The 22,629-nt window shown below is 35.2% G+C and overlaps 1 protein-coding gene across 1 annotated transcript in view; it reads right to left on the reverse strand.

Annotated features, from left to right (window-relative positions):
• Positions 1 to 1,462: 1,462 nt before the first annotated feature.
• RP2 (RP2 activator of ARL3 GTPase) overlaps positions 1,463 to 22,629 on the reverse strand; it is a 40,657-nt gene continuing 19,490 nt past the window's right edge. The window contains exons 3-5 of the mRNA XM_004713194.2: positions 16,733 to 16,847; positions 5,377 to 5,462; positions 1,463 to 3,780 (exon numbers count right to left, since the gene is read on the reverse strand). Of these exons, the coding sequence (XP_004713251.1) occupies positions 3,697 to 3,780; positions 5,377 to 5,462; positions 16,733 to 16,847 (285 nt within the window). The 3' untranslated portion in view covers positions 1,463 to 3,696. The remainder of the gene's footprint in view (positions 3,781 to 5,376; positions 5,463 to 16,732; positions 16,848 to 22,629) is intronic.

Consider the following 22,629-nt stretch of genomic DNA (forward strand, 5'->3'; position numbering starts at 1 on the left):
AAGTTTTCTACGCCTTGATTATAGCCCATGAGGAGCTAATTGTCTAGCACAGAACTTCTTTAATTTTAATATGCATATGACTTCCCTGAGGATCTTTTTAAAACGCAGATGGTTGGTTATTCAATAGATCTGAAATGGGGCCTGAGATTGTAACAAGCTGCTAGAAGATGCTCATGCTGCTTGTCTGAGGGGGCTTCCAACAATTCATAGAGAAAAAGAATGCAAATATAATGGAATTTTCCCACGAACTTTCTGAAGTCCTTTCATAAATAGACTAAATCATTACAAGTACTTGGACATTTATACAGAGTACATGTGTGCACCAAAGAAGGAATGAATGAGCTCTTCTACCTGAAAAGGCTTCATAACTAAGGAATCCATGAGTTGGGTCTTATTCTCCTGGTAAACGAGGGGGTGGGAGTAGAGATGGGTGGGGCAAGTCAAGAGGCTTTTAGTTCTATGACTTAGGGTATAAGTTGAACTTAGTGGTGTAGTGTTGACAAGTTGGGGTATGACTGCAAGGTGAGCAGTTCAAAAGTATCAGCCACTCCACAGGAGAAAGTTGAGGCTTTCTACTCCCACAGAGTTAGTCCCTGAAAACCACGGGGACCATGAATCAGAATCGACTTGGTGGCAGTGAATTTGGTTTGGTTTGCTACTGCTATTGCAGTAAGCTCAAGTATTGCCAGTATCCACTTAAAATGATGACGTGTGATGCTAATTATCTCTTTGTGGGTAGTTCATTTTAGGGATACTTGTCACACAATGTGCAAGTTAATTTTCATTAATCCACTTACCAGTGGACCAGGTTAAAATGAAAGGGTAAGGGGAGGACCCAGAAGGAGTATCAAATCCGTGGTGAGAGTGTTGCGCTCTTTGCTTCCTGTGCTCTTGCTCCTTCACTAGTCAGTTATAGGTGAGAACCAGCCCTCACTCACCAGCAAAGCACTGAAACACTACAAAAGAGAAAAAGTTGTTTCTGAATCGGTTGCTGGAACTTGTCACTAGGAAATCCCTTCTCTTATAAACAGAGTTCAATTCTGTACCTTTTAAATGAGAAAAACAAAATTTAAGATTAGAACATCAAGTGCATGTTTTCTTTCTCAATTTCTCTAAAAAAATAAATGCTGTTTAAACACTAACAAATTTGCAGTTTCAGTACTTTTGTATTTTTTAGTACAGAAAGAATTACATTGGCAATTCCTTAAGACTAAACTTGATTTTCTACTTCCTTTGCTTATTTCCAGCATGCTTAGAATATGTGCATTTGCATTTGCATGTAGTTAATGTCTCATTAACCTAGGACACAGATTAGACTATTTTATTTAGCGTTAAACATTAAATTTTAAAAATTGTGTAATGTTCTATATGTGTAAGTAAATATGTGCTCTACAAAAAGAAGTGTTAAGCCATTTTCATTTTCAACATTTATTACAAATCACATTTTATAACCACTAGATAAATTACATACAAAAGCCAGGCATAAATATCCAGAAGCAAGAACAGTAGTACTATTAAAAGAATAGAAATAAAGCTAATATCAAATGTAAATATATATAATTTTAAGAAAGCTACTCATTTTTCATGAAACCAAAGCTAAACAATTAAATGTATATTCAGATTACTACCAATTTTTTAAACAACAGAACTAATTATACTTATTATTACTTATTGTTTAAAATCCAGTTAAACATTCAGAAGCCAAATTATTGTTCTTAAAGACATATTAAACTCAGGTAAGAGTTCCTATCTAACTTTAGTATATAAAATTTTAGGCTTTGGTTAATAGACACTAAATCTAATGGAAAAATTTTAGTTAATATCTCCTTTATATATTACATTCCTGAGTTTTTGCTAAGATGTTATAAGGAACTTAATTGTAAGTTTTGCTGAAGGAAGTGTATTTTTCTAAAGCAATAAATATTGTGCTCATTTTTAATGGGAACAATGATGTTTCATAATATAATCATAATCAGAGAATATGTTGAATGGGGTCACCATGAGTTGGATTAACCCGACTGGCAACTAACAAGCACACTAACAGCTTAGATAAGGGAAAAATAATGCCCTCTGATCATTGTTTGTAAAGCTCATTTGTAAATTGTGATCCAAATTATCACCCAATTTGATTTGCACCTTATGAAATAGTTTGTTCTAAAAGAGAATCTAGTTTTGTAGTATAGAATGCCTTAATAGAAGTATTGAAACGATGCACTGCTAACAGGTATCATAAGGCCACGCACAGGGTGGCTGGGTGCTCAATATTACTAATTTAATGTGAAAAGTCTTTCAGTGTACTATTTCTGAACATCCATACACAATTCAATGTAGGAATTAAAACTAATCGGAAAATATCCCCAAACATTTTCATTTAAAACATGAAAATACTCTTTTTAGTAATAAACAATAAGAGGAATTTTACAAGTGGCATTTTCAATCTTTGTTTCATCAAAATATAATTAAATTTAAAGTTTCTTTAAAAAATAGGCCTATTAAAGCTGGTTTCTTATTAGCTTCTACATATAATGTGAATGGCAGGTTGAGTTCCTTCTCATAAGCTGTCCTAGCAATATTCTCTGATTATTTTAGATTCTAACATACTCCTCAAAAGAGTGTCCCTAGAGACTGATAGCATTCATCTGGAGATTGAGCCTAAGAAGGTGTATTTTTAATAAGTAGATTCCTTGGCCCTAGTAAATGAGCAGCATGTTTGGGAAATAATGCTTCAAAGCAACTAAAATAAGTTTATCGTACTTCAACATTTTTTGACTTGTGAGGTATATTTACTGAAAGTAAAACTCATGTAGAAATTTAAAAATAATTTGCATAGCTTATAACCATGCCTCAGCATTTCTTAACCTGTTTGTCCAGGTTTTGTTCTAATGCTCTTAAAAGCCTACAAAATCTAATAAAACAATTTCCTTTTTAAGAACTGCCAGTGATAGGGCATCTAGAGTTTATTAGTCTTGCATATTTACCTTTTCTTATCAGGAAGCAGAAGAATCAGCCAGCATTGTGTTAAAAAACTAAACAGTATGGGATTTATTCAAATAATCATGCTACCCACAAAGTAGTCTTTAAATTGCTATACCAACATCGGTTAGTAGAGTTTAACTTGCAAAACTGGTTATCAAATACCTATCTCTTTAAAAATCAATGTACAAAGTATTACATCAACTCCATGTACAAAATCTCATTTGCTAGATCATGCAACTAGGAAACAATTGTTTAAATGAATATGCACACATGTAAATAACATATACAGGTTTATTATGCTAGATCAAATAGTAAAAAGTCCCTCTAAATAAAAAAAAATGTATTCTCAAACAAATATCATGGAGCACCGATGAAAGTCTACGTTCTTAGAAATTTGGAAGAACATTTACTTAGGATTAAAAAAAATGAACTATTAGTTACTTCTATTTTCTAATACGAGTATCATATGCAAAGAAATAAAACTGCAAGCTTAGTGGAGGAGTCGGTTCAATACTTTAACGCTAATTAAAACTATTCAATTTAAAATGAACTATTTTTGAGCCTCAAGTAAATAATGCAGTACTCATCAATTTATTAAAAATAAACTTTAAAAATTTTAGCATAGTAAAAATCATTGCTAATACAAAAATGTATATTATCATACTCTACATAAACAAGTTGGAAAAGCTTAATACCAAGTCCTTGGTTCCAAATTACACTTCATATTCCCATCTGTATATCAGCAAAGTTGTAGAAGCCGTCTACATCTCCAGCTGCTGTTTCCTTGCTTTCTGATACAAACATCTATTTTAAGTATAAAAGAAACAAAAAATAAATAATAGCAATCCCCCAAAGTCTGTTTTCTCCGTAGGTCAAAATCACATCCTCATAATATTTAATCTGTAGAATTCATCTAATATAGTTTCAATAACTCTTTGTCATTCAAAACCTCTTCCAATTAAATTCCTTTAAAAGTGCTCATAATTAAGGTCTCTGTGTTCATAATACTTTAGTTGTATTTTATTATGCTAGCAATTTTACATTTTTTCTCATATACAACACCCAATATCACAAATGCTACTGAATAACTGTGAGGATAGCACAGGGATGCACAGCATTTCGTTCTGTTGTACATAGCGCTGTTAAGAGTCAGAGCTACTTGAGGGTACCTAACAACAACACTGAATAATAAGACTTATTTGAAGACCCCATAGCTGCTTCTATTTTTTAATAACAATTTCAATTGGTTGGGAAGCCAAACTTGCAGAGGTAATATTTTTTAAAGCTACTAAAGATCTATAACTAATTTTAAGACCAAAACAAAACCTACTGTTACGGAGTTGATTCCCACTCCAAGTGACTGTAGAACTGCTTCATAGGGATTCTGAGGCTATAAAATCTTTATGTAAGCAGATGGCCTCATCTTTTTCCTATTGAGTTGCTGTTGAGCTTGAACCATTGAGCTTTTGGTTAGTAGTTCAAAGCTTAACCTATTTTGCCACCAGGACTCCTTATTAATTCTAAAGGAACTATTTTTCAAACCTCAGGCAAATAAAGCAGTGCTCAATAGAACCTTTCAAAACTAGCTTTTACAAATGTGAGCCAGGAATTAGATGAGACTGGGAGAAAGATGAGGCTAGCTACTTCCTTAAAACATTAGCCCCAGAAACCCACAAGGGCAGTTCTACCTTGTCCTATAGGGTCATTATGAATCAGAATTGACTTGATGGCAGTGAGTTTGTTTGTTTTTGGGGGGGTACTATTCTACTTTATTATAAATCAGTACTATTATATCTGTAAAACGTGCAGGTTCATAATCTCTAAATCATTCAGCTATAACAGCTCAGAATGATATATTTAATCATTTAATCTTCTTTGACATGCTTGGTTTTTAAGTTATATTGGGGTATTAAGTTGAACTTCTTAGATACAGCAACCTCATTAACATATCTACAAAATACCCATGTGATGGTTTCTAGACATGCTTCAAGTTCAATTTTTGGTGAAGCATAACTGAAGCAAATAAAAATAAACAACTGAGTAACAAAACTACCTGTCTAAACCATATATGATCTTAGAAATAGATCTTTAAGATATCATTATTTTAAAAAGTGTAACAACTTATGAACATATTTGCTCAGACTTTGACTTTAGAAACTATTGAGGGATTTTAATAAGCATATCTTTATTTTCTGAATATTTAAAAATTAAAAATCTTAGCTTTACAATGAAAAACCAAAGCTTAGCTTCCACTTATTTACCACAGAGTCAAAATCATGATCTGCTTTTTATTTTTTAAATTCCACACAACACTAGAGAAAAAAGCAATACTTGGCTGTAAGCTAAAGAAACAGATGAAAAGGCCTGACTGCAATATAATTAGTCAATAAAATCTTGTACCTTGGTCCCATTGAATATCTCATTTACAATGAGATGACATCCTTCTACAACACCATCTCCATTAAACTCCAAGGCAATAACAGGACCTATAAGCAAAACCAAGTATGTTGTTGGTTTATTTAACATGAATACATGTATGTTCTTAAATTAATGTTTTTATTATTATCTAAAGAATCTCCAGCATCTTCTTTGGGGATAAAAGAAAGGGGGAGGTACATGGGACACATCATCTCAGTTTCTTCTTTCTATGCTAATCTTAAAACAAATGAAATGAACATGGAGTCCCATCACATGAAGATTAGCTTCTGTAATATTAGAGGACTAGTGTGACATTTTAAAAGTGTTATAAATAGTCTGGTTTTCTGTTTTCATTCTTCTATAAAAACTAGAACTCTACCCAGTTAGTGTACTCCCCCAAAACCCAGATAAAATGGCAAATAAGATCAAAAGCAATTCAAGGGTGTCAAAACACCCTGAATCCCCCCCCCAAAACTATGTATTTAATTTTTTTAAAAAACAAAACAATCTTATCACCTTCAAAGTACTCTCCATTATACTTAATACATTTGTGAAATTTGTGATTCCATTCTTGGAAACATTTTTCAAACTCATCTGTTTTGATGCTGACAGCACCTCCCTCATTTTTTCTTCACCTCTTCTATGTTGTCAAATCACTGTCTTTTCATGTCCCTCTTCATTTGCGGAAACAAAAAGAAGTCCCATGGAGTGAGGTCAGGTGAGTAAGGGGCATGGGGCAAGAGACGCATGCTGTTTTTTGCCAAAAACTGGCTCATTGAGATGGCTGCATGAGTAGGTGCATTGCTGTGGTGGCAAAACCAGTTCCCCATCTGCCACAAATCAGGCCTTTGTTAACAGTCACACTTTGTTATGCAATCTTTTCAGAACCTCTAAATAGAAAGCTTGATTAACAGTCTAACCTGGGGGAATGAACTCCAAATGCATTAGGAGTTGACATTTTCATCTGTTCAGGAAGTCAATGGACGTCCAGAACGAGGTTTGTCATCAATCAACATTTCATCTTTTAGGAAATGAGAAAACCACGCGTACACTTTAGTTTTTCCCATAGTGCTGTCCTTGTAAGCTGTGTTCAACATCACAACAGTTTCTACAGCATTTTTCCTGAGCAAGAAACAAAATTTCACAGCCACATGCTGTTCTCTTAAATTGACCATCACAAAAAATGAGCTTTGAGTGAAACTGCTTTCACGAAAATATTCACTGTGACCAGAAAGAACCTTCTTAGGTTCTTCCCACTGGGTGCACTAACTCAGAGCAAGTTGCTTTATGCTCGCCTAGCAGAAAAAATGCATACTATAAAAGCTCTACTCCACCCAGCGCAATTCCGTTTTTCATGGAGGGGGGGACCCCACTTAAGTACATTTTGCCAAAAAACCTTTTCTCAAACTCTCCCCATTTACCAGCCAAATTCTAGGTCACAAATAATGGAACCATACCAAACAGGAATTGCAGCCAGGCACCAGTAGTAATAATTATTTGAAAATATTTTAAGGTAATTTAAAACTACATTCTAGAACCAAAGACTGAGTTTTTATTTTTCAATTCTCTAAACATCTGTTCTGTCATTCCTAGGCATTAATCTGAATACTTCTAAATTATCTTGTCCACCACTCATCTGTCAAATTTGTTGAACTGTGGTGAATTGTGTATTGCTATAAGGCTTGAAGCTATGTCACTGGTATTTCAAATACCACTGAAGGTGAACAGGTTTCAGCAGAGCTTCCAGAGTAAAAATACACTATGAGGAAAGAGGATGCTGTCCATTTCTGAGTAATTAGCCACTAAAACCTTATGAATAGCAGTGGAACACTGTCAGAGAGATTGCCAGAAGATAAGTCCCTTATGTCACAAGGCAATCAAAATATGACAGAGGAAGAGCTGCCTTCTCAAAGGACAGTCAACCATGTGACTCAGATAGAGTACAGTCTTCAGTACCTTTATTTGCCAATGGGGTTTGAGTCAAAATGAGAACAGCTGCAAACATCTACTAATAATTGGAACATGGAATATACAATGTGTGACTCGAGGAAGGCATACAGATCAATATCCTAGGCATTAGTGAGATGAAATGAATGGGTGTTGGGTATTTTCGATCAGACGATCATATGCTTTACTATGCCAGGAATGATAGCTTCAAGATGAATGATGTCGCAGACATCATCAAAAAGAATATTTCAAGTTGTATCTTGAAATACAATGCTATCTATGATAGGATAATACCGATACACCTACAGAGAAATTTTGTTAATGCAAGTATTATTCAAATTTACATACCAATCACTAAATCTAATGAAGAAATTAAATACTTCTATCAAAGTCTTTAGTCTGAAATTGATCAAACATGTGATCAAGATGCCTGATAATTATTGACAACTGGAATGAGAAATTTGGAAGCAAAGTGGAAGGAACAAAAGGAAAATGTGGCTTTGGTGATAGAAATGAAGCTGGAGACTACATGACAGAAAATTTCAAGAACAATGACTTCTTCATCATAAACACCTTTTTTAAACAACATAAATGGCAACTATACACATGGACTTCACCATATGGAATATACAGGAATTAAATGGACTATATCTGGGAAGTGACGATAGAGAATCAAGCTTCTAGTATCTTCAGCTGAAACAATGCCAGGGGCTGACTTTGGAACAGACTATCAAATTGCTCAGAAGAAAGTTCAGGTTAAAGCTGAAAAAATTAAAACAAGTTCATTAGAGCAAAATATGACCCTGGCTATATCCCACCTGAATTTAGAGTCCACCTCAAGAATAGATTTTACTCACTGACCACTAATACCAGAAGACTTGATGACCTGTGGGATCACATCAAGAACATCACACACGAAGAAAGCAAAAGGTCAGTAAAAAGACAAGAAAGAGAAAAGATCAAAGTGGATGTTAGAAGAGACTCTGAAACTTGCTCTTGAGCATAGAGCAGCTAGAAGATGGAAGAAACGATGTGCAAAAGCTGAACAAAAAATTTCAAAGGGAAGACAATGTATTATAATTAAATGTGCAAATATCAGTTGAAAACCAAAAAGAAAACACACTTAGGATATATCAAGTTGAAAGGAGTAAAGAAAAAATTCAAGCCTTGAGTTGCTAAAGTGAAAGATTCTATGGGCAAAATATTGAATGCTGGAGGAAGCATCAAAAGAAGATGGAAGGAATACACACAGTCACTGCATTATTAGATAGCAGGGTTTTTTTTCCTTTTCCTTTTGTGATTGACATATTTCACTTCAAGCTCTTTCCACATTGTAGCACATATTATGATTTCATAAAGAGCCCTGGTAACACCATGGTTAAGTGCTCAGCTGCAAACAGAAAAGTAAGCAGTTCAAACCCACCACATGCTTGGGGTGTAGCAGTCTGCTGCTGCCATAAATTTTGCAGCCTTAGAAATCCTGTGGGCAATTCTACTTTATTTTATGAGGTCTCTAGCAGTTGGAATCAATTTAATGACAATGGGTTTGGTTTTATTGGTATCAAAACTTCATTTCTCATACTGGCTGAGTAGTAGTTCATTGTATATAGGTACATTTTATTTATCCATTTGTCTGTTGATAGGCATTTAGGTTGTTTTCACCTTTTGACAATTGTGAATAGTACTGCAATGGACATTATTATACAAATGTCCTTTGAGTCTCTGTTTTTATATCTATTGGGAGTGGACTTTGTGAGTTATATAAAGTGCAAGAATGCCAATTTGAGGACTAAGGTGTGCCTGATCCAAACCATGGTGTTTTCAATTGCCTCATATTTATGTGAAAGCTGTATACTGAATAAAGAAGACTGCAGAACAACTGATGCATTTAGGTTATGGTGTTGGTGAAGAATATTGAAAATGCTGTGGACTGCCCGAAGAACAAACAAATCTGTTTTGGAAGAAGCACAGCAAGAATGTTCCTTAAAAGGAAGGATGCTAAAATTACATCTCACATACTTTGGGCGTGTTTTTCTGTTAATAGCCCCCAAATATATGAAGCAAACATTGGCAGAATTGAAGGGAGGAATGAATAGTTCTACAATAATCACTGTAGATTTCAACAAACGATTTTCAATGTTGTACAGATCATATACACAGAAGATCAATAAGGAAATAGAAGATTTGAACACTATAAACCATCTAACCGAGAGATATATAGGTAGTCCTAGAGTTAAGAATGTATGACTTACATACAATGTGAAGTTATAATTCAACTCCTGTAAAACTTATTATATTAAAAAATTGAGGTACATACAATGGTTTGTAATAACAAATGGGTGCTATTTTATAATATGCACCAAAACATTAACATTATTATTATTATATTGTTATGTTAAAGATGCTCTAGTGTTTATGGAAGTGCTTCTTTAATTTTTATGCCTACAGAGGTACACTATATACTATACACTAAGACAAACATTTAACTTACTAATGTTAGATATGAACTGTACCTAACTGTACTGACTTATGTACAAATTTGACTTAAAGAAAGACTTAGGAACGCAACCTGTTTATAATGTGGAGACTGCCTGTTTATAGGCCAATCCACCCAACAACGGCACAAGTACTCTTATCCAGTGTATATGAATCACTTTAGAGACTAGACCACATATTAGGTTGCAAATACCAAAACCAACTCATTGCCATCGAGTTGATTCCAACTCACAGAGACCCTGTAAGAGGGTAGAACTTCCCTTGTGGCTTTCCGAGACTATAAATCTTTACAGGATTAGAAAGCCTCATCTTTCTGCCAGAGTGGCTAGTGGTTTCTAACTGCTGACCTTGTGGGTTAGCAGTCAAAGTGTAACCCACTCTATTACCAGGGCTAAAATTGTCAGTAAATTTTAAAAGACTGAAATATTAAAGTATCTTCTCTGACCACAAAGGAGTCAAACTAGAAATCAATAACACAAAGAAAATGGAGAATTTCACAATTATGCTAAAAATTAAAATATACACTATTAAATATCCAATGAATCTAAGAAATCACAAAGAAAATAGAAAAGACTTAGAGATGATAGAAAATGAAAGTGTAACATTCCAAAACCTATGAGATGCAGTTAAAGTAGCATTCAAAGTAAAATTTATAGATTTAAATATCTGTTTTAGGAACGATAATAACCTAACTCTACACCTGGAGAGATTAGAAAAAGAAGATCAAACAAATCCTAATGCTACCAGAAGTAGGAAAATAAAAATCAGAGCAGAAATAAATTAGAGAATTAAAAATGAGAGAATAAAGGAAACCAAAAGTTGTTCTTTGAAAAGATCAACAGAATCTTCAAACCCTTATTTTGACTGACAAGGAGTAAAAACACATAAGAAACTAAAATCAGAAATGAAAGGAGGGCCATATTACCAACCTTACAGAAAGAAGTAGTAAAATAAGAGCTTGCTATGAATAAATGCATACCAGCATAATTAGATAACCTAAATCAGTGGTTCTCAACCTTCTTAATGCTGCAACCCTTTAATACAGTTCCTCATGTTGTGGCGACCCCCCAACCATAAAATTATTTTCGTTGCTACTTCATCACTGTCATTTTGCTACTGTTAGGAATCGGGCGACCCCCAAAGGGGTCGCAACTCACAGGTTGAGAACTGCTGACCTAAATGGAATGAACAAATTCCTAGAAATATATACACTATCTAAATAAACACATGAAGAAATAGAAAAACTCAACAAACTTCTGACAGGTGAAGAGACTGAGTCAGTAACACACTAGATAGATGTCAGGAACAATACTAGATGGCTTCATTGGTTTTTTGGGGTTTTTTTTTGCTTTCTACCATACATTTAAAAAAGAATTAACACTAATTCTGCTCAAATTCTTCAAAAACTAGAAGAGGAGTGAAAACTCCCTAATTCATTTTATAAAGCCAGCATTACCTAGATAGCAAAGTTAGATAAAGATGTTACAAGGAAACTACAGATCAATATCCTTATGAATTTAGATATAAAATTCCTTAATATTAATAAGCAGAATTTCAATTGTGTATTAAAAGGATTATACACCATGATCAAGTGGTTTTTACTTTGGGAATGCAAAGTAAAAATATAAGAAAATAAAGAGGAGTTGATACCAAGGGCTCAAGTAGGAAGAAAATGTTTTGGAAATGTTGATATACAAGTGTGCTTAATACAATTGAATGATGGATTGTCAGAAGATTTGTAACCCCCCCCAATAAAATGATTAACAAAAAAAGAAACAACGTATAATGTACTACATTAATTCAGTCCACTATTATTGAATTGATTCCAACTCAGGGAAAACCCTATGTGTTCCATAGTAGAATTGTGCCCCATAGGGTTTTTAATGGCTGGGATCTTTCAGAAGTACATTGTTGGACATTTCCTGGATTCAAGCCATCAACTTTTTAGTTAGCAGTTAAGTGCTTAACCATTTGCTCCACACAGGAGCTCCACATTAATAGATAAAGGAAAGAAAGCACATTAATCTCAACTGAAAAGAAAAGAAATCTGACAAAATCCAATAGCCTTTTATGTTAAAAAACAAACTAGCATAAGAATAGAAATTCCTCAACATGATAAACTACATTTATGAAAAACCCATAGAGAGCATCATACACATTGGCAAAAGAATGAAAGCTTTCTTTTAACATCATGAACAGGATATAGATGCCCATTTTCACCATTGCTATCTAACATTGTACTGGAAGTTCTAATTAGAAAAAATTAGGCAAGAAACAAAAGGTGCCCAAATGAGAAAGAAAGAAGTAAAACTCTTATTTTGCAGATTACACAGTCCTATATATAGAAAATCCACAAAATCCAGAAGAAAGCTACTAGAGTTAATAAATGAATTGGGGTAGAAGGCAGGGTGCAAAGATCACCACACAAACAGTTGTATTTCTATACACCAACAATGAAATAATATATGGAAAGGAAATAAATAAAACAATCCCCTTTACAATGGAATGTAAAAGACAAAAATAACTAGGAAAAAAATAAAGCCAGGTAGGTAAAAGACTTGTGCACTGAAAACTATAAAATGTTGCTAAGGAAAACTGTATAAGAGATAAAGTAATGGAAAGAAATCTGGTGATTCTGGAAGAATTATAAGATGTTAATGTTATCCAAAGCAATTAACACAATCTAAAATTCTAACAGCCCTTTTTTGCAGAAATGAAAAAGCTGAACCTCAAATTCACATAGACTCTTCAAATTCCTAAATAGTCAATCTTGAAATAGAATAAGGTAAAATAATTCACACTTCCTAATTTGGTGTCATATGCTATTGAGCCAATCCCAACTCATAAAAATCCTACATGGTAGAGTAGAATTGCACTAAAGGGTTTCCTGGGTTATAATCTTTAAAGGAACAAATTGTCAGATCCTTTCTCACAGTGGCTGTTTGGCTCAAATCACTGATCTTTTGGTTAGCAGCTGACTGCCAAACCATTGTACCACCAGAGTTCCTAATACTCATTATCAAAAACAAACAAAAAACAGTCCAAACTCATTGATGACTCATATTAAAAAATGTGGCTCTGGTATAAGGATAAATATGTAGACCACTGGAATAGAATGGAAAGTTCAAAAATAAATGCACGCATTTATGGCCAAGTGGCTGTTTTTTTATTTGTGTCTAGCAGTTTTATTAGCATGTCATCTATATGTCATACAATTCAATAATTCAATCATATCAAGAAGAGTTGTACACTTATCACCACATTCAATTCTAGAACATTTTCTTCTTCCTTAAGTGACTTTTAAAAACTTCCACTCAATGGTAGTGAAAATTTGGATAATAAATTTTGTTTTTAACAACTACTTATCAAACTCCCCTAAAAGTTTGTTCTACCCCACCTTTATCTTCTCCCTCTTGAGGAATACTATCTTCCCCTGCCCCCAAGTTAACACCTGTCTACCCTCTAGCCTACTGCTTTATCAACCCTCCCTTTCTCTCTTCCACTTGGTAACCATGAAAGTCTGTTTCCTTTGGTATGAACATTTTTATCTTGATTTTTTTCTTTATGACAGTAGCCTGTGATAACTTTTTCTTTTGTGACTTACTATTTCACTTAACACTGGTCAGGTCCATCCATGCCATGCAGTGCTTCAAAGTTTCATCATTATTTTTCAGTGGTGCACAGTATTCCATTATGTGTATGTACTGGGTGATTTTTTCAGCTATTCGTCTACTGATGGGCATTTAGTTTGTTTCTATATTCTTATTATAAATAGTGCTGCAATGAACATGGGTGTGCCTATGTCTGTTAGTATTATGGCTCTTACTTCTTTAAGGTATATACTCAGCAAAGGGATTGCTGAGTGATATGGAGTTTCTATTCCCAGTTGTTTGAGGTAGTGTCATATGACTTTCCACGGTGCCGCACCTTTTTTGTTATCATTTCATTGAAGGCTCGTACAGCTCTTATCACAATTCATATATTGTGTCAAGCACATTTGTACATGTTTCCATCATCATTTTCAAAACATTTTCTTTCTACTTTGAACCCTTGTTATCAAGCTCATTTTCCCCCTCCCTTCTCCCCCCTCCCTTCCTCATGAACCCTTGATAATTTATAAATTATTATTATTTTGTCATGTCTTACACTAACTGATGTCTCCCTTCACCCACTTTTCTGTTGTCTGTTCCCCTGTTAGGGGGTTATATGTAGATCGTGATCAGTTCCCTCTCTTCCTCCCCAGTTTCCCCTTCCACTCTTGGTATCGCTATTCTCATTATTGGTCCTGAGGGCTTTATTTGTCCTGGATTCCCTGTGTTTCCAGCTCTTATCTGTACCAGTGTACATGCTCTGGTCTAGCTGGATTTGTAAGGTAGAAATGGGGTCATGATAGTGGTGGGAGGGGCGGTAAGCATTAAAGAACTAGAGGAAAGTTGTATGTTTCAGAGTGCGATGTAGCAATGATGAAAAATACAACTTTCCTCTAGTTCCTAAATGCTCCCCCCCTCCCACTATCATGACCCCAATTCTACCTTGCAAGTTTGGCTAGACAAGAGGATGTACACTGGTACAGACAGGAACTGGAAACACAGGGAATCCAGGGCGATGATCCCTTCAGGACCAGTGGTGTGAGTGGAGATACTGGGAGGGCAGAGGGAGAGTGGGTTGGAAAGAGGGAACCGATTACAATGACCTCCTCCCTGGGGGATGGACAACAGAAAAGTGGGTGAAGGGAGATGTCGGACAGGGCAAGAATAATAATTTATAAGTTATCAAGGGCTAAAGAAAAAGAGGGGAGCGGGGAGGGGTTGGAATGAGGACCTGATGCGGGGGGGCTTAAGTAGAGAGCAAATGTTTGGAGAATGATGAGGGCAATGGATGTACAAATGTGCTTTACACAATTGATGTATGTATGGATTGTGGTAAGAGTTGTATGAGCCCCTAATAAAACTATTAAAAAAAAAGAAAGTTGTATGTTTCATTGGTGTTATACTGAGTGCCGCCCATTTTTAAAGTCCCACCAATACTGTGTAAGGGTTGCAATCTCTCTGCAGCCTTTAAATCACTTATTATTATTGTTTTACTTTGCTATCAATGGCATTGTCAAATGGTTGTTTGATTTACATCTCTCAGAGGGTAAGTGATGAGAGGATCATATCTGACCTCTTCTGGCTTCTCTACTGCCATGAGGCAGAGGTCAGATGTGCCGCCACGGTCCATACTTCTTTATTTATTACAGCACTAATTGTTCCTCCCACACTACAGTACATCTATGCAGGGTTTGATAATTTCACTGTAATGGCCACACAGAATATACTCAATTAAGGGGGAGTTAGCACAATTAGGGGAGTTAACAGGTTACCCAAAGCCAGGATCAGTAAACAGTTAAGGATACAGTCATCGGTCCACTTCCAAGACTTGTTTTTAGAGAAAAATTATTGATTATATTACCTTACAAAAGCTCATGAGCTTAAGACCAGTTGTTACTCACTAAAGCAGGATGTAGATCTGAATACACAACCACGTTTAAACATGCTTTGTTAGGAATAAAACTGCGCATGTATGAACTGGAACTACAGTAGTTAAACAGATAATAATCTTATAACACATAGCATTGAACTTCATATAGATCTTGAAATGTTCTTTTTAATGATAAATACAAAGCTATTTCTATTTAATATATTTTTTGACTTACATTCATACATGAAATAGCTTAACCACACTTAGCATTAGTTATTGAAATTATCCTAACATTATCCCTACATTTTCATAGTTTATTTTAATTTATTAGCACATAAAGATTATGTAAATCCAAATATGCTCTCTTTCCCTCTGGTATACAGTCAATTAATATAGAACATTATTGTACATATTTGTTTAGGCCAGTCAGAAAAAGCCTGGTGATCCTTAAGCAAACAACATCTGTGCTCTGGCAGATAAACAGTACTTTGTTCTCTAGAATCAGTAGACCTTAAAATACACAGGAAGACAGCAACCCTTCAGGAGGGACTATGAAGTTCAGCTCCTTTATAGACATAACTCAAGTTTACTGGTGGCACTCACTCACTGGGAGGGAAGCTACTTAATAATACCATACTATACAGATAAAATAGCATTGCATTTTACTTATGGTGCTTATTTATTTTCCCAGGTGGCACAGTGGTTACAAGTTGAGCTGTGATCCACAAGGTCAACAGTTTGAAACCACCAGCTGCTCCACAAAAGAAAGATAAGCTTTCTACTCCATAAAAAGGGGCAGTTCTACCTGTCCTTATTGGGTTCGTGAGTCAGAATTGACTTAATGGCAGTGAGTTTTTTCTATTTTTATTTTTAAAATGTATTTGCCAGGAAGGTCAAAGTACACTGAAAGCAGAGAAAAATCCAAAACCAAACAAACCCTGTGCTTTGTAACTCTGGAAATACTGTTCACTCAGTTCAGTATAATAACATAGCAATAAAATGGCACATTAAAAATACACAATAATAAAATATGGCCCTCAATTATTAGGAAAGTAGAATAGGAAAGAAAAGAAACATTGGCTAATTTCTAGTTATATAAGGCTTCTTTTTTATTAAACAGTTTTTGAGGGCTGTTACAGCTCTTTTAACAATCCATACATCTATTGTATCAAGAACATTTGTACATATGCTGCCATCATTATTTTCTAGACATTTAATTTCGATTGGACCCTTGTTGTCAGCTCCTTTCTCCCCCTTCCCTCTCTCCCCCTATGCTTCTTGAGTGATGTGAAAGTTGACATTTCTGAAAATGTATAGGAAAAAATATATAACAAATAGAAAGAAACGGCCATACAAGCGAAATGCCAAAAGCAGAAGTTACTCAAATCAGCATGTCACAGCACCATACCACCCATTCAGAAGGTATCTTACTTACCTTTGTCTAAAAGAGGAAGGAAGTCAGGTGCTTTTTCCTTGAAAACTCTTTGAGCATCCTCAGATTTCATTGTCACTTCCTTTGTTTGAACTAGGAAAAAGCATTTACCAACCATCTGTAGAAAATAAAATCTCCTTTAGAATTTAAAGTGAACCTCTGAGATGAAAACAATGTTTTCCCACTACGGTAATTTTCTGTATAAAATTCAAAACAGCATGCTGATTTTTTTAGGTTTTGATGCTTAATCGAGGATGTTTAGCGCAACAAGTTATATACATGGGGTTCTTTCTTCCATATGGGTATTAATGGTTAACAATGAATATTGCAGTGTCTTAAACCATTGACTGGTATGGTACTGAATTATATGTCAAACTCTTTTTTAAAAATATTGCAGCGCATGCTGTCAATATTCAGGATAAAATACACCTGAATTACTCATCTTTTATAGATTGAATCGTATCTTCCTAAAATATAGTTTGTAAATCCTACACCACCCCTATGGTCATAGAAAGGAGCCATGGTGGTGCAGAGGATAAGCACTCAACTCCTAACCAAAAGATCAGTAGTTTAAGCTCATTAGCTGCTCTGTTGGAGAAAGACAAAACAGTCTGCTTCTATAAAGATTTATAGTTTTTGGAAACCCCATGGGGCAGTTCTGCTCTGTTCTATGAGGTTGCTATGAATGGGAACCAACTTGACTTCCAAGGTTTGATTTTGGTTTCATACTTGTAATCCTATTTGGGAATAGGTTTCCTTTGTTTTGTCAATAAGGTTATACATGAACAGTATGTTTTAAACCAGTCACTGGTGATAGCATCATAAAAGAGCAGATTAGGCACCAACACTATCTGAAGGCAGATTCGTTTACCGCTCAGGAACTTCAAGGATGGCAGGCTAGAGAAGCTGAGACAAAGATTTCCCCCAAAGCTGACAGTCTCCCCTTTAGAACTCATGACTTGAATTCGGACTTGTAAACTCCCAAACTGTGAGAAAATAAATTTCAGTTCATTAAAGCCACCTGCTTGAACCATTTCTGTTGTAGCAGTACTAAGAAACTATGATAGTCTCAAAATTTAAAACATAATGTCAAAAAATTTGACTGAAATTAACCAGATAGAAGCTTTAGTTTAATGATATTTAAATTCAAATAGCCAGTGAGAGAAGAATGGTTCCATAAATTATGGAACATTCAAAAAATTATGGAACATTCACTTAATGAAATTGCATGCTTTGATAAATAAACTACTTTAAACAAAGATATTATAAAGATATGAATTTTGGAACCCACGCCCACTGCTCTCAAGCAAATTCTAACCCACAGTGATCCAACCCTACAGGACAGAGTAGAATTTCTCAAAGCTTTAAATTTTTAGGAAAACCGACTGTCCCGTGATGGGTTGAAACTGCTGACCTTTCAGTTAGTATCTGAATGATTTAACCACTGTGCCACCGGGGCTCCTTGAAATTTAAAAAGCATAATACAAATTTATATAGTATAGCATGGTAATGCTAGATCACATTTATGGGACATTTACTTATATCAGTTTATGTAGTTTACATGAATTAACACATTTAACTTTTTCATGAGATAGGTACTACTATTACTCTTACTTTACAGATGAGAAAATCAAGGAGTAGTTAAGAAACTTTTCCAAGGTCACACAACTATTAAGTAAAAGAGCTGTGATTTGAACCCAGTTCATCTGATTGCAGACTAAATGCATTGAAAAACTATTCCTAAAAAGGCTTCACAGGACTGCACAATTATGGATGAGTTTTCTTCTTCTTTTTCCATTTTAAAATTCTCCACAATGAGCATATATTAGTTTTTTAAAATAACTATAAAAATAGTTTATAAAAATTATAGTCATCCAGCCAACTAATTTCCCCAACAAAGCTTGAGCTTTTATTATAAAAAGTAACACATCTGCTCAACATAAAATATTTGAAAAATAAAAAACAGAAGCAAAGCTGTATCAACCAAGGTGCTATCACTCAGAGATATTACTGTCATAGAGGTATACTTCCTTTCATTTTCCCATATTAACCCCCACAACTTAAGAATTCAAAATCCTTGTGTTCAAGTTGATATACATTGTAAAAATCCATAAACTACACAAAAGGAAAGAAAGCCCTAGTGTTAACCTACTTCCTAAGACTAAGCACCTTTCTAGACTTAACTAGTTAGGAATAAAAACAAACACACAAAAATACATAATATTCTGAACAGTTTCCAGCAATTCTACTACAAAATCAGTTGTACCTAGCATTTCATCCTATGGCTACATTCCATTAAACTGATTTCAATTTCAAATCCTACTTCAGAATCTACTTAATTTTGTCTCAAAAAAAGAGAAAACATTTTAAATCAGCCCAAAATTGTATGGGTATTACTGTTAGATGATGATGATAAAGCTACTTAAAATATCAGAAAATCCTACCTCTGCTTTATTCTTTTCTAGATGGCTCATAGCCTCTCATTTTAGTCACGCACATACACTGACAAATTAAGGTGAACAATTCAAAATACAGTCACCTAAAACAAATAACTCAAAAGTTTTACTCCTTTTGATAAAAATTCTTCTACTTTTAAAGACTTGCAAATAAGTTGAGGAGTCTGGATCAGACAACACCTGACAACAGCCATCCAACTTAATCTATGCAATACTTTTATTTCCAAGCAATTAAAACTTACTTTTCCAAGAAATTCAAACTCGAATTTATCCTGTGTATGTCTGTAACATATTTCAGAACAACAAAAACCATTTCCTTCAAGTGAACTCCAACTCAGTCACCTTACAGGACAAAGTAGAACCCGCCCCAGAGGGTTTCCAAGGTTGTAAATCTTTATAGGAGTCTCTTGACTCTCTAAAGAACCTACTTTCCAAGCTTTCTGGATTTCCTATTCTTTCCAGTTTTATAATACTTCCTATCTCAACCATCATGATATGGGTAATTTATAAAAACACTGTGAAACAAAATTCTGTGATATCTCTAGGGTTTAACACTGTTCTAGTTTAAGTAGTCTTAAGATATTTGTGTTATGACATGAGAGACTAAAGTATTATTTATGTTTTATCTCAGAATTAACTAACTTCTATAAACATTTTGCCTGGGAAGTTGAGCTTCATTTTAAAATATGTAAGTCACTGTCTTTCAGCACTCTTTTTGTTATTTTCTTCCCATGTTCGTTGTATTTTCTTTTTATTGATTCCCAAACTCTGTGCTTGCAGAATTAGCTAACTAACAAATTAATCTCAGGGCTTCCTGTTGAGATGGAGCCTAATAACTGCTTTAAAAGTCCATACTCTTTTCATCACATTCTACTCTACCAGCAAATCAACAACTTCACTGCTGCGGCATTTGACAACCTCAAGGTTAAGACTGTGGCCTATAGAGCCAGACTATCTGGGTCTGAACCGTGGCTCTGAGTGACCTTGTGCAAGTTACTTTTGAGTATTAAATAAGTTCACTTCATCCCTTACAACAGTGCTTGGAATAGAAACAGTGCCACCAGAGTTCGCTGCTTCAGAGTAGAACTTGTTACAGTCTGCTTCTATAAAGCTATTACCCCTGGAAATAATACGTGACAGTTCTACTCTGTCTATTCTTTCCTTATACACCTCCCCTTCATGGTAATAGGATTCCAAACCAAAACCACACTCACTGCCATCAAATTAATACCAACTCATAACTACCCTGTAGGACAAGGCAGAACTGCCCCTGGGAGTTACCAAGGTTATAACTTTTTTAAAAAATCGTTTTATTAGGGGCTCATACAACTCATCACAATCCATACATACATCAATTGTGTAAAACACATTTGTACATTCATTGCCCTCATCATTCTCAAAACATTTGCTCTCCACTTAAACCTGAGGCATTAAGTCTTCATTTTTCCCCTCCCTCCCTCATGAGCCTTTGATAATTTATAAATTATCATTTTGTCATATCTTGCCCTGTCCGACATCTCCCTTCACCCATTTTTCTGTTGTGTGTCCCCCAGGGAGGAGGTCACACACAGATCCATGTACTTGGTTCCCTCTTTCCAACCCACTCTCCCTGTACCCTCCCAGTATCACCACTCACACCAATGGTCCTGAAGGGATCATCCACCCCGGATTCCCTGTGTTTCCAGTTCCTATCTGTACCAGTGTACATCCTCTGGTCTAGGCAGACTTGCAAGGTAGAATTTGGATCACGATAGTGGGGGCAAGGGTAGGAAGCATTTAGGAACTAGAGGAAAGTTGTATTTTTCATCGTTGCTACATCGCACCCTGACTGGCTCGTCTCCTCCCTGAGGCCTCTCTGCAAGGGGATCTCCAGTGGCCTACAAATGAGCTTTGAGCCTCCACTCAGCACTCCCCCCATCATTCACTGTGGTAAGATTTAGTCCTATCTTTTCCCCACGGAGTGGCTGGTGGTTTTGAACTGCTGACCTGGAGGTTCGCAGCCCAATGCATAATCATTATGTCACCAGGGCTCTGGTAATAAGGCTAAGGAAAATAATGGGAGGTTATGCTCACAGCACATAGTAAGGGCCTTCTAGTGTATAGTAAGCACTGTATTTATATAAAGGATCCAAGGTGGTCCTGTGGGATACGCATTGGGCTAACTGAAAACTCAGTGGTGGGTTCAAACCCAACAGCCACTCTGGAAGAAAGATGAGGCTGTCTACTCCCATAAAGATTTACAGTCTTGGAAACCCTATATGGGGTTGCTATGAGTCAGAATTGAGTAGATGGCAATGGGTTTAATTTTGGGGTTTATACTTAGCATCACATTACTCTTCCTGCTCATTCTCCTTTCAAGGGAATACACCATTGCCATTTCACACATCAGGTACCAAGGAGTGAATAAGCAAATGTGGTGAGTCATAAATACAGTGTTCATTTTGATAACATTTTTAATGAGTTAAATCTTCTTTATGCCCAGTCCTTATTACTTAGCAAAAAAAATTAACCTTAATAATTTGAGATTTGTATATAGATTAAAAAATTCATCATATAGTATATAACAAAAACATTTACCTTTTATATGTTGATATAACATGTAACTAAGATATCTTAAATGTTGGAGGCAATTTTTTCTATATTCATAGCATGATTTTTTTTATCAGATTGGTAAAATTACAAGAGAAAATATCCTCAAAGTCCTAAAATTATACTTTGGCTTCTATTGTTCTGAAAATTATTGTTAGGTGCTATTGAGCCGACTCTGACCCATAGTGACCCTATGTAAAAATGAACAAAACACTGCATGGTCCTGTGCCATCCTCACAATTATTCCTATGTTTTGAAAAGTATGCCTCATATATATTGTGTCGGTTTCACACCTGGGTTTTCACCATTGTAGGCATATATAATTATTTTTAAATAGGCATGTATAATTAAAGAGCAGTTTTAATTTTTTTCTCTTAAAATCATCCCTTTGACACATTACAACTTAAAAAAAATCCAACCAAAGAGGCTTGATGAGTTTTCCATTCGCTTCCTCATTTTCAGAAGTTTGATTTTAAAATTTAGATTCCTATTGAAGAAAAATCTGATTGGTGCATAAGCAATACATCCTACCATGGTCTCCCTACAGGAATGCATACCAACACAGAATCTGTTTTCAGAGCCCCTAACCTCTATGAAGGAGTCCTGGTAGGTTAAACATTGGACTGCTAACAGAAAGGTCAGTGGTTTGAATGTTGCTGTAAAGATTTTAGCCTTAGAAACATACTGGACAGTTCTACTCTGTCTTCCAGGGTTGCTATGAGTTGGACTCAACCTGATGCAACAGGTATGTTTTTGCTTCACCTGTATGTCCCCATTTATTTTTCAAGTGGAAGCTGCTACCTAACAAGCCCTCTCTATTCAAGAGCTCACCAAGAAACCCTGCTCATGGGCCTA

This window comes from Echinops telfairi, unplaced genomic scaffold, assembly GCF_000313985.2.
Source record: "Echinops telfairi isolate 266 unplaced genomic scaffold, ASM31398v2 ScPeMD7_19;HRSCAF=73, whole genome shotgun sequence".
Taxonomy (NCBI): domain Eukaryota; kingdom Metazoa; phylum Chordata; class Mammalia; order Afrosoricida; family Tenrecidae; genus Echinops; species Echinops telfairi.